Source organism: Aethalodelphis obliquidens, unplaced genomic scaffold, assembly GCF_003676395.1.
Source record: "Aethalodelphis obliquidens isolate GAN/ISIS:26980383/991018 unplaced genomic scaffold, ASM367639v1 scaffold2, whole genome shotgun sequence".
Lineage (NCBI taxonomy): Eukaryota > Metazoa > Chordata > Mammalia > Artiodactyla > Delphinidae > Aethalodelphis > Aethalodelphis obliquidens.
In genome coordinates, this window is record NW_020837946.1 from 58,240,424 (window position 1) to 58,255,520 (window position 15,097).

The 15,097-nt window shown below is 36.6% G+C and overlaps 1 protein-coding gene across 3 annotated transcripts in view; it reads left to right on the forward strand.

Annotated features, from left to right (window-relative positions):
* The window catches only part of OLA1 (Obg like ATPase 1), a 167,950-nt gene that overhangs the window by 20,612 nt on the left and 132,241 nt on the right, over nt 1–15,097 (forward strand). For 2 of the 3 annotated variants that reach the window (XM_027128093.1, XM_027128077.1), the window contains exons 3-4: nt 4,847–4,990; nt 10,330–10,457. In XM_027128093.1, coding sequence (XP_026983894.1) covers nt 4,847–4,990; nt 10,330–10,457 — 272 coding nt within the window. Of the gene's footprint in view, nt 1–4,846; nt 4,991–10,329; nt 10,458–12,938; nt 12,975–15,097 lie in introns of all 3 variants that reach the window. The other variant, XM_027128087.1, reaches the window with a different exon arrangement.

Genomic DNA, 15,097 nt, shown 5'->3' on the forward strand with positions numbered 1-15,097 from the left:
CTATACATATTGTAATTTTGCATAAGGTTTTAGATAAAACATATATTCAGTCAGATTTATTTATTATAGTAAAATATATAATTTCAAAAATAAAGTATTTAGGTCTTAAGTGGAGGGGGCATACATTAAGTCTAGCCACTCTTTTTTTTAATGATATCATTGCTGAAATAATATTTATGTAAACCTGTTCTTGCATAAGAGAGATCCCTACAATTTTGAATCTTATACTTTCAAGCTTCAATAATAACCTTATAAGGGATCTGAATGTGTGTGTGTGTGTAAAATTCTCATTTCACAAAAAGCCTTATGGGCTTTACCACTCCAATTTAAGCCAAAACTTTAAAATTCTTTGCTTTTGCAAGGCTTTTCTTTAATAGATTTGAATAGATCAAAATGTCTTAACTTGCCGCTAAAGGCTATACTAATAATCCTTAGAAAATTTTCTTTTTCCTTCTTCCTTTTTACTTTTTTGTACTTACAAAGCTATTGGAAGGTACAGATTACTTGGACTTTATGAAATTTAAAATCCTGTCCAAGATGAGTTGATCTGTGAAAATGGAGATGTCTTCCATGTTTAGTTTGACTGCATGTAAGAATTTTTTTAGCCTAAGAGATAATGGGACTTTCTTTTCTATATTTTTACTGTATAATATGTTTTAAGGGATAAACTTTTTTCTTTAGTATTAAACATATTTTTGTCCAGGTAGGCAGTGAAAAATGTAGTACTTAATAAAACCAATAAATTTGAAAATAACTCCATGAACTCCCTATGGACTTTTTTTTTTTTTTTTTTTTGCCGTATGCGGGCCCCTCACCGTTGTGGCCTCTCCCGTTGCAGAGCACAGGCTCCAGACGCGCAGGCTCAGCGGCCATGGCTCACAGGCCCAGCTACTCCGCGGCATGTGGGATCCTCCCGGACTGGGGCATGAACCCGTGTCCGCCGCATCGGCAGGCGGACTCCCAACCACTGCACCACCAGGGAAGCCCCTGGACTTTTTATATTGCAATTACTGTGACTGTGGTAATAGCAATGAGCAGTTTTTTATCTACAGTGTACAAAAATACAACTGCACTTTTTTTGTCCCCCAAGAAAGGCACAAATGTCTTGTAAGTGGATTAATTAATATATTTAAATTTTCCTTGAAGTATTTTTATTGTACCATTATTTTGTAATATTTTTATTGCAGGTATGCAATATTTTAGTTACATTTTATTTTTTTATTTTTATTTGTTGGCTGCACTGCGCATCTTCTGGGATCTTAGTTCCCTGACCAGGGATTGAATCCGCGCCCTTGGCAGTGGAAGCGCGGAATTGTAACCACTGAACCGCCAGGGAATTCCCTTTACTTACATTTTCGGTAAATAAGGACTTATGGATTGTTTTGGCAACCTAAGTATCACTTTTTATGTTTTATTTTTGTGTAGGGAGGGGAATAAGGTATGGAGCATATTACTCTCCAGTTCATTTACTTCAGTACACTTTTGTAATTCTCCCTTTTGTGAGCAATATCCTGAGGGGAAAACTGGTCGTGTTCTTGAGGTCCATCCTCCAAGTCTTCTAATTCTTTGCTGGGTTCCCTGTACTTCAGCATCAGCTTACGCGAGTAAAGCTGTTCTTGCATAAGAGAGATCCCTGGATTCTTGGCCGCCTTACTTTGCCTAGAATGGGCAAATGTCCCATTTCCAGATTCTTAGCCCCTTCAAACAGATACTTTCTGTATCCTGCATTTAAATGGCTTTTCTAGTTTTGGGTGAGAGTTCTAGTCTGCTGTTAGCTTTTGCATCTCACCCAGAAGCAGAATTTCCTCCCTCCACCAGTTGACTTGTTAGAGAAATCTGGATGTTAGTCTTACAGAATTTTCCAAAGTCCAAATTTTCTTAATTGCATCTATGTGGTGTCATTTAATATGTTCTCCTGTCCTCTGTATTTTCTGTTAAGTGATAGTAATATCTAAAGGCTTGATCAGGTAAGTTTCAGATAATTTTTGATCATATAATTTTTTTATGTCAGGAATACTTGAAAGATGGTGTACATAATTGTTAGGAGGTACTTTTTGGGGGGGAGACAGTTAATGATCATTGGTGATAATTACCCAATTCATTAGTTCCTTAGTGGTTGCAAAATGGTGGTATTCTAAGTTTTTTATTCTTTTTTCATTTATTGGCTGGAATATGTCTATAAAAGAATCTTTTCTTCATCAACTCTTTGTTACTCTAAAAGTGCAGTTTATATAGGAAAGACACAATGAATGTTTTACTCAACGGTTATCAGAAGAATCAATCACCTAGCATCATTAAAAGGTAGCCAGAGAGGGTTTTTTTTTTCTTTTTTTTGATTTTGTCTTGTTGAGGATTATTAACAGCTCATGGATATGAAGTTATTTGATTTGTTATAGTTCATTGTAGCTATCCTTAAAGATGCTCAGATTGACCCATCTTTGGCCTGTGGGCCTATTCAGATTGGCTCCAGAGTGCTTTTGATAGGACTCTATGGCCTTCAGTAGGTTCCTTGTTTTCCCTTGGGGAAAAATTGTTTGAGATTCATCTTGTATACTTCTGGTCCCAGACCTGGAACTAGTAATTTCTCCAAGAAGTCCTCGTTATTTTTAATGGACATGGCATTTAAAGCTCATAATTTGAATGTGAGTTTTCTTTTTAAAAATTATCTGCCTTATTTTATATATTAATTTTTAAAATTGTATTAATCTTCAGTGTCTTTCTTGAAATAGATGGACTATAACTTGATAAATATACAGACTATTTTAAATTAAGTACTATGACATTTATCTTAACAGGATTGAAAAGAAAAGCTATCTCTATAGGAACTAGTAATTTCCTCTTAATCATCATTCCTAGAGTTCTGGGATTGTTACCAGGCTCTTAGAGGTTACCAATATAAATTCTACAACAGTCAGTATTATTCAGTGAGTTGTTAGCTGAGTTAAAATACTGGGGCCTACACCAAATCTGGAAAGAGGCCTGGTAGTGCATGCCTTTAAATTCTCAGCTGAGTCTGTTATAGGCAAGCATTTGAAAGCTACTGATTTGACCATTGGTACTCTAAGTAACCAGTAATGATTTAAGTGTCTGTTTTTGGAAACTTTTCTACTTTAATCCTAAATATTTAGTCTGAATGTGATATAAGAGCAATATCTTAAAGACCTATGGGCAGGTTCAAGTTAATATATCGTTGCCAAACCATCCTTCTCACCAGTAGTATTTAGGTAAGCCTTCCTTGTTGCCTTTTGTTCATTACTATTTTATTTTATTTTATTTTTAGAGGGTGTCTTAGAGATGGCTTTTTATTTTTTTTATTTTTTTTATTTATTATTATTATTTTTAATTAATTTATTTATTTGTTTATTTATGGCTGTGTTGGCTCCTCGTTTCTGTGCGAGGGCTTTCTCTAGTTGTGGCAAGCGGGGGCCACTCTTCATCGCAGTGCGCGGGCCTCTCACTATCGTGGCCTCTCTTTTTGCGGAGCGCACGCTCCAGACGCGCAGGCTCAGTAATTGTGGCTCACGGGGCTAGTTGCTCCGCGGCATGTGGGAACTTCCCAGACCAGGACTCGAACCCGTGTCCCCTGCATCGGCAGGCAGGTTCTCAACCACTGCGCCACCAGGGAAGCCCAGAGATGGCTTTTTTAAAAAATTTTTATATTTGGCTGCGTTGGGTCTTAGTTGTGGCGCACAGGCTCTTTGTTGTAGTGCGCGGGCTTTTCTCTAGTTGTGGCGTGTGGGTTTTCTCCTCTCTAGTTGTGGTGCACTGGCTCCGGGGTGTGTGGGCTCTGTAGTTGTGGCGTGCGGGTTCCAGAGTGGGTGGGCTGTATAGTTTGCTGCTTGGGGGTTCTAGTTGAGGCATGCGAGCTCAGTAGTTGTGGTGGCGTGCTGGCTTAGTTGCCCCGTGGCATGTGAGATCTTAGTTCCCTGACCAGGGATTGAACCCACGTCCCCTGCATTGTAAGGTGGATTCTTTACCACTGGACCACTAGGGAAGTCCCTGTTCATTACTCTTTTAAAAGGGTCTCAGAATTTAAAAAAAAAAAAAAAAGGACTGGTTCTCTGATTTAAAATTCAGTCAGATGAACTAACTGTAGCAAGTATAAACTTCTGATGAATATAGGGTTAGAGCTCATCTGGGAGACATTTTTACCTTAAAAAGTGTTTGGAAAAGATAGAATAGTAATACGAGTTGGCATTCTCTGAGTGTGTATTATCTGATAAAAATCAGATAACAGAAAATTAGTGAACAGTTCTTTCATTTTTAATAGCTTTTTCTTGATTAAAATTATACCTTGGAAAAAATTCACATTTTGACTTTCACAATCCACCATTCACAGTTCTAGATTACCAGTAATCCTTATGCACTAACAATTAGAAGGGAGTCTGAGCTCCAAACTCCCATTTCCTATTAGACAATTAGCCAATGCTTGTGAAGTGATTGACCTAACTAAATGCACACCTCTCTACATTTATGCCAGAGAAGATTATACTAGATACAGGTGAAATGATACTGGTATTCCAGGTACTTTAGGAGTAAAATAGATTTTGTGGTGTGTTGTGAGACTAGTTATCATTTATAACAAAGATTCTTTGGGGAGATGCTTTTCACGTTCCAAATAGACTGAGAGAGGAGCATAACTTAATTGTAAATCATGAGCTGCATTGTTGTAAATTTCATTTGTTTCTGTTAGTAAAAATGTATTCCCCGCCCTACCCCCCACCCTGCATTCCCAGATTGGTTTTATAATCCTTATGGATTTTATTTGAGCATTGAAATTAGAGTGAGATAGATTTTTCTCAGTGTTAGCCTAAGAATTGATTGAAATCGTTTTTATTCATTTTAGGAAATCTACCTTCTTCAATGTATTAACCAATAGTCAAGCTTCAGCAGAAAACTTCCCATTCTGCACTATTGATCCTAATGAGAGCAGAGTACCTGTGCCAGATGAAAGGTTTGACTTTCTTTGCCAGTACCACAAACCAGCAAGGTAAGAAGAATCTTTATGCCATTGTTCATGTGGTTGGCCCTGTATAGATTGAGTAAATATATATAAGTGATATATTTAAAATTATGTAGAAGGGTTGTGTTGTTTATTTCAAAAGTAATGTAGCATTATTGTTTTGGGTGATTATAAAAGTAACCTAGAACCTGGAGAAGGGTGAGGAAGGATACATCCATTGTTAACATTGAAGTTATTTTTTTCTCGGGAGTGTGAAGTAGAGGGAGTAATTAGTCTGTATTATGTGATTCCATTCATGTAAAATGATACATGTATGTGTGTATTCATAGGAAAATGTATGAACTGAAGATCACAAACTAATTGATGGTTATCTCTGGGGAATGGAATTTTTAGGTCATTTTTTTCTTCATTTCTTGTAGTTCTCTCTGTTTGAAGTTTTTATAACAGCATGTATTATATCTTTAATTAGAAAAAGTAAGATAATACAGTTTTATTGTAGGAAGTTCAGACAATATGGAAATGTATAAAGAGAGGAGTAAAAATCACCTATACTTCTACCTTGATATAATAGATATAAATACTTTTGAGGTAGATCCTTCCATACTTTTGATATATTTTTACTTGGGGTATCGTTAATATTTTTCTAGATTAAAAAGTACAGATTTAAATAAATAATAATTTCTAATATAATGTTTAGTACTATGTTATATGAATGTGCACAGATTATTTACCATTTCCCTATTATTGAGAATTTAGTTTGCTTTTAGTTTTTCACTATTTTGAATGTGGTGATAAATCCCCAATTTTTGTCTCCAGCCCTGAACTCTGTTGAACTCTAGATGTGTATCTAACCGCCTGCTTGACACTGACACTTAGAAGGCTAAACAGGTGCCTCCGATTTTACATGTCCTAAATGGACTTGATTTCACCCTGCTTGTGTCAAACTTGTTCTTCCTCAAGACGTTTATAATTCAATAAATAGTACTATTATTTCTTCAGTTGCTTAAGTTAAAGCCCAAGATCTATCTTTGATTCTTTTCTTTCCTCACCCCTACATCCAATCTATCAGCAATTCCTATGAGTTCTAACTACAGAATATATACCAAATTTATTTACTTCTCTTACTTTCATCCTCTAGTTTTAGCATCTATTGATTTTTTTATGAATTAATTATTACTGTGATGATTGTCACATGATGATTTTGTAATTCCACCATTTCTTCTTCATTTATTAGTTGACATTCTGCTGTAAGAAGAGCTTTCTTGTTTTCATTTATTCATTCATATCAGTGTTACTCACTTGGTTATAATATGTCACAGTCATTGGATATAGCTCAAATTATATCCCTCAAATTGGCTCCTCAAGCTGACTTCTGAATCCTTTTTAAAAACTTTTTATTTTTAAATGATTTCAATTTTATATAAAAGCTGCAAAATTATATGTAGAATGTTTGTATGCCTTTCACTCAAATTTCTCTGAACCTTTGAAAATAACTTGCAGACATGATGCCACATTGCACTTTAATTCTTCAGTTTGTATTTGCTAAGTATAGGCACTCGCCTACATAACCACAGTAAACCATCATAATCAGGACATTGACAATGATCTAATATTATCATCTAATTCACAGATTCCATTTAGCTTTCTCCAGTTGTCCCCATAATGTGCTTATTTGCTCAGTCCCTTTATATGTTGCAAATCCCTTGAACCCACCAGGTTGTTGCCCAGGTTGGACACTCTCCTGGCTTGGGCCCTGCCTGTTGCTGGGCTGCTCTCCTGCCCAGATGCCTTCCTTGTCCAGGCCCCAGCTGCTATTGTGCTGCCTTCTCTGCCCACTCTGACTCTCTCCTTGTGTGAGCCTTTGCCACTGAGGGGCTGTGTGGTCATGTGACATTGCTGAAATTCTCCAGAGACATGAAGAGAACAACAACAATAATAAAGCTCTTGGAGGGACTTCCCTGGTGGTGTAGTGGTTAAGACTCTGAGCTCCCAGTGCAGGGGACCTGGGTTTGCTCCCTGGTCAGGGAACTAGATCCCACATGCATGCTGCAACTAAGAGTTCGCATACCACAATTAAGGAGCCCGCCTACTGCAACTAAGGAGCCCGCCTACCACAACTAAGGGACACACGTGCCGCAACTAAGGAGCCTGTGAGATGCAGCTAAGGAGCCCGCCTGCCACAGCTAAGACCCAATGCAACCAAATAAATAAATAAATGTCATGTTATTAAAAAAAAATCAATAATAAAGCTCATGGACTTCAAATTTATTGAAATTTTAGGCAGTGAGGGAATTAATTTCTCAAAATTTCTTTTGCTTTACTGGTAAACATTGATTAAACACCTTTATGGAAATACAAAAGTTGAATGGGAACCCATCTTCATTTTTTCCATAACTTAATTTTGTCCTCTTTGTGGTCAAGCAAATAAGGAAGAATTGACAGTAATTCATAGTTTTTCTTCTTGCAACCCCAAACTTACCTGTTATATTGCAAGTTTCCAGGTTTTTTGTTTGTTTTTTTGATGGAAGAAAAATCCTCCTCATCATTTTCATTTGTTTCTATTGAAGAAAGACTTATAAATGTTTTTGGTATTCTGTGTTCATTATATCATAGTGATTAAAAAGATTTTAAACCTTATTTTAATTTCAAGAAAGTTTCATAAGGTCTAAAAATATAAAGTAGTCTTAAAATCATTGGTACAGTATATAGAAAATCTTTGAATTAGGGCTCAAGTTTTTATTTTTTGAGATATATTAATGGTTTAAACCTTTATCCTGGCCTTAAATCAAGAATCAGAATTAAGAAGCTCATTTTCATTAGAAAACAGAATCTCAGAGCTATAGATTGTCCTGTGTGGTTTCCTTATAAAAGGAACGGAAGCCCAGAAAGGTGAAATGATTTGCTCAAGGTCATACAGATAGTTAATGTCAACCAGGGCTAGAACCCCAGACTTCTTCCTTCAACTTCAGGGCCTTTCCTCTCATATCTATGCTACTGTACTTTGTATTTATCATATGGGTGATATGTTTTAGTTGTTAGAAGTTATATTATTTAGATGAGTTTGGTTGCACCTAACATATGGACTTAAAAATTGATTTATTGAGTTAGTAACAGGTAGCATGGTATTTTGTGTTGGTTTCAGCACCTCAGTTGTGTCATCAAGGACCTGGCTTTGTTCCCCTCTCCATTTTACTTACTTTATCAGCTTGATCATAAGATCGCCTTCCCCTTTCGTCATCTCAAATGACCAAATCATTTGGAACTCTCAAATCTTGGAACTGTATACTTTCTCATCCTTGTTCAGAGTGAAGGAAGAGCAGTTTGCTTCTAGAAGCCCTGTCAGAGGACTGACGATCTTCTATTCAAGAATCCTCTTAACCCTCTCTGGCAAATCTCTCCTTAAGCCTTTCTAGGCAAATGGGGCAAGGCAGAGGTCCTAGAATCATTAATTGTGCCTAGGGAATGAGATTAAGCTGCTTAGTATAGGCCCAAGCTACATGCCCCCTTCTAGAGTTAGGTGTAGAGCCAGCTTTTTCAAAGCTCCAGGCTACACTGGCGAGGTATGGCTAGCCAAATGACAGTCAATAGTCATCAAGAGAAGGGGCAAAGGATGCTGGAGAGGCAACCACAGTAGTCACCAAAAACTTAACCCCATCTTATGTATGTTTTCTGTGGATTTGCTGGTACCAGTTATGAAGTAATTTCTATTTGTATAAAAATTTTTTATAGAACAGTTATTTTAAAAGGACTCAGTTTCCATGCAGATAATAGGAAAGCATTTTGTGGAACTTTTTTTTTTTTTTGCGGTTTGCGGGCCCGTCACCGCCGTGGCCCCTCCCCGCCGTGGCCCCTCCCGCTGCGTAGCACAGGCGCCAGACGCGCAGGCTCAGCGGCCATGGCTCACGGGACCAGACGCTCCACGGCACGTGGGATCCTCCCGGACCGGGGCACGAACCCATGTCCCCCACATCGGCAGGCGGACTCCCAACCACTGCACCACCAGGGGAGCCCTTGTGGAACTTTTATGTTGTATTTTATCATGTAATAAAATTGACATTCTGAAAAATTAATACTCTGAAAATTGACAAAGGATACATAAATGCATATACCGTACACCTTTGTCATATGACATTGAAAGTAGCTTTATTTACTCATATGCTTTAATCTCCATTTCTACATGGCTGACTGGTTTTCTTGTTTTCTAATTTGTGTTAACTGTTACTTTACTGTGTCTAATTCTGCTGCTGTTGTTAACAACTACGTTATTACTATGCTGACAATTGGTTCACATCATTACATGTGCATTTTGGGGCTGTAAAACCTATATGGTGATTAAATGCAAACCCAGATATCCTATATTTGAATAGCAGTTTTGGTCACTATTAGCTGAGTGATCCTGTGTGCAATAGATTTCTTAACTCCTCTATGGCTTAATTTCCTCATCTGTAAAGTGGGTTTAATAAATAACACCCATCTTATAGAGTAAGTTTGAACTTTAGAATGATAATACATGTAAAGCACTTAGTCCAGTTCCTGGCACAAAGTATCTGTTGAGTACGTTGGCTCATTCTATGATGATTACCTTGACCTGTATCAGTATACTGTTTAAATGTTCTCTGCTTTTGTGTATGTGTGTATGTGCCAGTATAATAAAATTAATGATATGAGTTTTAGTTTTTAGAGTAACAATAAAAACATCTGTTCTGCTTTAAAATGTTTTCCCTTCATTTTCCTAGGTAAGAAAGTCCTAATTTTTTTTTTTTTTTGCGGTACGCGGGCTTCTCACTGTTGTGGCCTCTCCCATTGCGGAGCACAGGCTCCGGACGCGCAGGCTCAGCGGCCATGGCTCACGGGCCCAGCCGCTCTGCGGCATGTGGGATCTTCCCGGACCGGGACACAAACCCGTGTCCCCTGCATTGGCAGGCGGACTCTCAACCACTGCGCCACCAGGGAAGCCCGAAAGTCCTAATTTTTTTTTGTTTTGTTTTTTTGCGGTACGCGGACCTCTCACTGTTGTGGCCTCTCCCGTTGCGGAGCACAGGCTCCGAACGCACAGGCTCAGCGACCATGGCTCACGGGCCCAGCCGCTCCGCGGCATGTGGGATCTTCCCGGACCGGGACACAAACCCGTGTCCCCTGCATCGGCAGGCGGACTCTTAACCACTGCGCCACCAGGGAAGCCCCAGAAAGTCCTAATGCTTTAAAAGATTGTTTCTTGTTTAAATTTTTTTAATTCATTTGAGAGTCTAATAAACATTGTTCTAGAAAGGAAAGAATTAATTCATGTAACATGTTTGGGAAGGCCATTTGGTTAATAAACAGGTTCTTAGTACTATTTTATATTAAAATCATCTTTTGTTTTTCAGCAAAATTCCTGCTTTTCTAAATGTAGTGGATATTGCTGGCCTTGTGAAAGGAGCTCACAATGGGCAAGGCCTGGGAAATGCCTTTTTATCTCATATTAGTGCCTGTGATGGAATCTTTCATCTAACACGTAAGTACAGTTGTTTATTTAATTGATTGATTTCATTATGATCCGTGTTTTCTTTCCATTATTGTGAAAGTAAAATTAATAAATAATTAATAAAATAAAGTTTGCTTAGCTTCACAAGGTGAATTGTGGATTTGTCTGTTGATTGTGACTTAATGTGATTAAGTATCATCTCCATATGAGAAGGCTTATTCCATAGTAATATGCTGTGTTGCTGTCATTTTGTAATTGAATTTTATCCCATTCTGGATTAGACCCATTGAAAAGTGTTTTTATGCAGAAGTACTTTTGTTGATTGTAAAGGCATTTTGAAATTTTCTTAACTTGTGGAATTTGTCTGCATTTTTGCTTTTCCATGTGTTGAAAAGGCAGAATTGATAGAGGAGGGGATACCGTTACTTCAGAGGAAAGAAAATCATCCAGGTTATTTACTAAAGATGAAAGGATTAAGGAGAGACTATAGATCAGCTAGTCCTTGATGGAGAGAGGGATATAAAGCAGAGAGAAAATAAGTAGAACTATATGTTGGTTTGTGTTCTTTTGACTGTAGAAGTGAACCAAGAACAAAGTAATTCTCTGACAAAATAGAAAGTTTTAGGTTAAGGCTCAGGTCAAGACTGTACTTTATGGTAATAATATTAATAATATTATAATGAGCAAACGAAGGAAACATAAATTAGAGGTGGGGTCTGGTTCAGTGCTTTTGTTTGTTACTGGCCCTTGACAGATAACTATAAACAATTGAGAGTGAGCATTTAGAAAATTTGAGTAATTTTTTGGTCATTTGAATTTAATTAAAATATTGTGCTAGTATTTATGTATGTCTTTTAAAAAATTCATTTGCCTAGTAATTCATTTTTATTGTATTTTACAAAAGCCCATAACAGGTAGTTTGAGAAGTACTGGTCTAGGTAGCTTTACTTGGATGAAGGTTTGGAGACACCTTCTGGAAGGGTTTGGAATGTAGGCAAAGAATAAGGTTATATGTTTGTGTGTGTGGGGTTTCAGTTATGTTGAGTAGTGTTACCTAATGTCTGTACATTGGCGGGAGCCTCTGTTTTCCTGACAGTTTGTTTTTTCACTGGTTCTGGTGACTGATGTGAGAGTTTCAAAGAGAGGGTAGAATCAAGTGTGACAACTGGGTTTCTGGACTGGGCCAATTGAATGACTCTTGATGCTACTCACTGAGATGTTAAATACAGAAGGAGCAGCAAGTCTTGGCAGAGTCAAAGAGTTCAGTTTGGGACAGTTTTTTGAATGTGTACCAGGGACATCCAGATAGGGATGTCTTTAAGGAAGTAGTCTTGATAGGGCAGGTATGACAGGAGGATGGGGGCCAAGAGAACTGAAGGTTGGGGTGTGAGTGATTGAACTGATGTGTGGGATAGAGCTTACCATAGGGTAGCAGTGAAGGTAGGAAAGGACTGAAAAGTGGAAGGATCTATTTCCTGATGAGGTTCAGGAACAGGTATGTTGGCTGTAAGCGGGTGTGTGGTTGAGAGGGATATTTGACTTAAAATTTTCAGAGCTGGAGCAGTTTCGGGTGATGATAAGTTCCTGAGAATAGCCTGAAACCATTCATATATGTAATAAAGTCTTTGGTTTTGTTGTCTCTTGTATAATATTCATCTGATATGTTTTTCTAACCTTTAGGGGAAAAATGAATTTGGTTAGGAGCATACATACTTTATTGTATTTCATTCAGGCTAAAGATATTGTTGTTAAGAAAGGGAAAAAAATCCAGTTAAACTAGGTAACATGCTTTCTTATAGTGATTGATTTGAAATATGTTAAACTGTGAAAATATGCACCTTAGAATTGATGAAATACAGTATATATTATTGTATAGTGCACAGAACACAGAATGATACATTTATAACAAGAATTTTTTAAAAACCTTTGTAGAATTACAGGCAATAACAAAGACTTGAAGAGAATAAAAGGATAAAGTGATTACTTTGAAGCTATGAAAAGTGAGAATTCTTTAATTCCAAATTATGGTATATTTTCATCTTCAACTGGTTATTAAATATGAGTGTGAAATAAAATTTTATCTTTAATATTACTCTTTATAAAGGTTATTTTCTTCAAACGTCTTAAAGTCACCAGAAATGCAGTTCATTTGTTTATTTAATATTTGTTAATTAAATAGTAAATGTTTTTTCTGTTCTGGGTGTTGGAAATATATAGTGGGTAGCAGAATCTAATACAGTTTCTCGTTTTATGAAGCTTCTAGTCTAGTGGTGGAAACAGATATTGATTAATAATGTTAATAAATGTGTAATTACATTATTGTATTTGGACTTAAAAAAAGACGTACTTGTGAATTGTTTACTTATTTGCTTATTATTAGCATGTTTGAAACTTGTTTTATTTCTTTACTTCATTTTAATTTTGGTGTGAAAAATCCATTTTTTATGTTAATATCTTTTAGTTTCTCTATTTTTAAAAATTAATTAATTAATTTACTTTTGGCTACATTAGGTCTTCATTGCTGCTCACGGGCTTTCTCTAGTTGCGGCGAGTGGGGGCTACTCTTTGTTGTGGTGCGAGGGCTTCTCATTGCAGTGGCTTCTCTTGTTACGGAGCACGGGCTCTAGGCATGCAGGCTTCGGTAGTTGTGGCACGTGGACTCGATAGTTGTGGTTCGCAGCCTCTAGAGCACAGGCTCGGTAGTTGTGGCGCACGGGCTTAGTTGCACCATGGCATGTGGGATCTTCCCAGACCAGGGATTGAACCTGTGTCCCCTGCATTGGCAGGCGGATTCTTAACCACTGTGCCACTAGGGAAGTCATCTATTTTTGTTTTATACAGTTGGTTTAAACTACTAAGGAAAGGGACAGTGTAGGATGATATGTATTCGTGTGTTCAGGGCACTGTAAAGCTTTTCATTAGAACTTCTGAAAACAGAGAGAAAAAATTTTTAATGGTAAGTTGTGGTTATTACAGAGTTTTAATTTATTAATGTTATGTTTCTCTCCGTTAGTTTGATTCTTAAAGGTTAATTTTCCCCTCACCTTGTTTATTTCCCTTGGTTATTAGATGGATGTAAATATATACCTTGCATCAAAAATTTATACTTGTTTTAAATGTAAATAGTTATTCTGACAGGTTTGTTGGCTTTAAATCTTTTTTTTTTAACTTTTAAATCTAGTTATTTTAACAAGCACTCTTTTTAATTGAAGTATAGTTGACTTACAAAATATAGTTTCAGGTGTACAATATAGTGATTCAATATTTTTATGTATTACACCTCATATAAACATAAAATACTGACTATATTCCCTGTACTGTACATTACATCCTTGTAACTTACTTATTTTATACCTAGTTGTTTGTACCTCTTAATGACTTTGAATCTTTAGACCACTCTGTTTTATTCATTTGACACATTATTTGTGGAGCTTCTCTTTTTAGTGTGCTAGATTCTAAGGGATGTAATGGTGAGTAAAAAGAAAATGACCCTCCTTTATGGAGTTTACAGTCCAGTGGAGGAGACAGACATTGAATAAATGGTCACATGAACACTAGATGTCATTCTCCAGTTGCGTACAGAGAACAGAGACAGTATGTGTGTGTGTGTGTGTGTGTGGTGTTACCTTGAGGAAGTGATGATTTTGCTGAGAGGTAAAGGTTGGGTGAGGGCTAATAAGTTAGCAGCAGGAGGGAAGGAGAGATTGATTATTCAGAGTAAATGGCTTGTTTCAAAGGCCCTAGCACAATGAAGGAATTGTCAGCGTGGATAGGATTAATAACGAGGAGTAGAAGTGATGGAAAAGATCCTGGGAGGTAGCTGGGGATTCACCATGTCCACTATATTAAGGATTTTCTTCTCTGATGACTTAAGTATAAAATTTTGAATGGAGACTTGGGGCAGGGAGGCAGATTAAAGTGTTTACAGGAGTTATTCAGTTGAGTTGCATTTTTAATGTTTTTTTTCATACTTTTGTTTTATTGTATTTTTAAAGTTTTTTTGAGGTCTCATTAAATTTCTTTAATTTTTTATTGAAATATAGTTGATTTATAATGTGTTAGTTTTACGTGTACAGCACAGTGATTCAGTTATACATACATATATACATGTATATATATGTGTGTGTGTGTATATATATATGTGTGTGTATATATATATATATATATATATATATATATATATATATACTTTTTTAGATTCTTTTCCCTTATAGGTTATTACAGAATATTGAGTATAGTTCCCTGTGCTATACAGTAGGTCCTTGTTGGTTATCTGTTTTATGTATATGTTAACCTCAAACTCCTAATTTATCCCTCTCCCCCCACCCCACTTCCCCTTTGGTAATCATAAGTTTGTTTCCTATGTCTGTTGATCTTTTTTTTTTTTTTTCAAGTTTCTGAAGACATTTATTTCCAACATAAAGGCAACATTTAACAGTTTGAAAATTCTTGGTCTAAAATTCACGTGACTATAGCTTTGGTCTCACAATCCCTGGTTTTAGAAACTTTTTTGCATTGCTCTGTTATCTGTGGGTCTATTTTTGTTTTGTAAATAAGTTCATTTGTATCTTTTTTTTTTTAAGATTCCACATATAAGCAATATCATATGATATTTGTCTTTCTCTGTCTGGCTTAACTTCACCTAGTATGATAATCTCTAGGTCCATCCA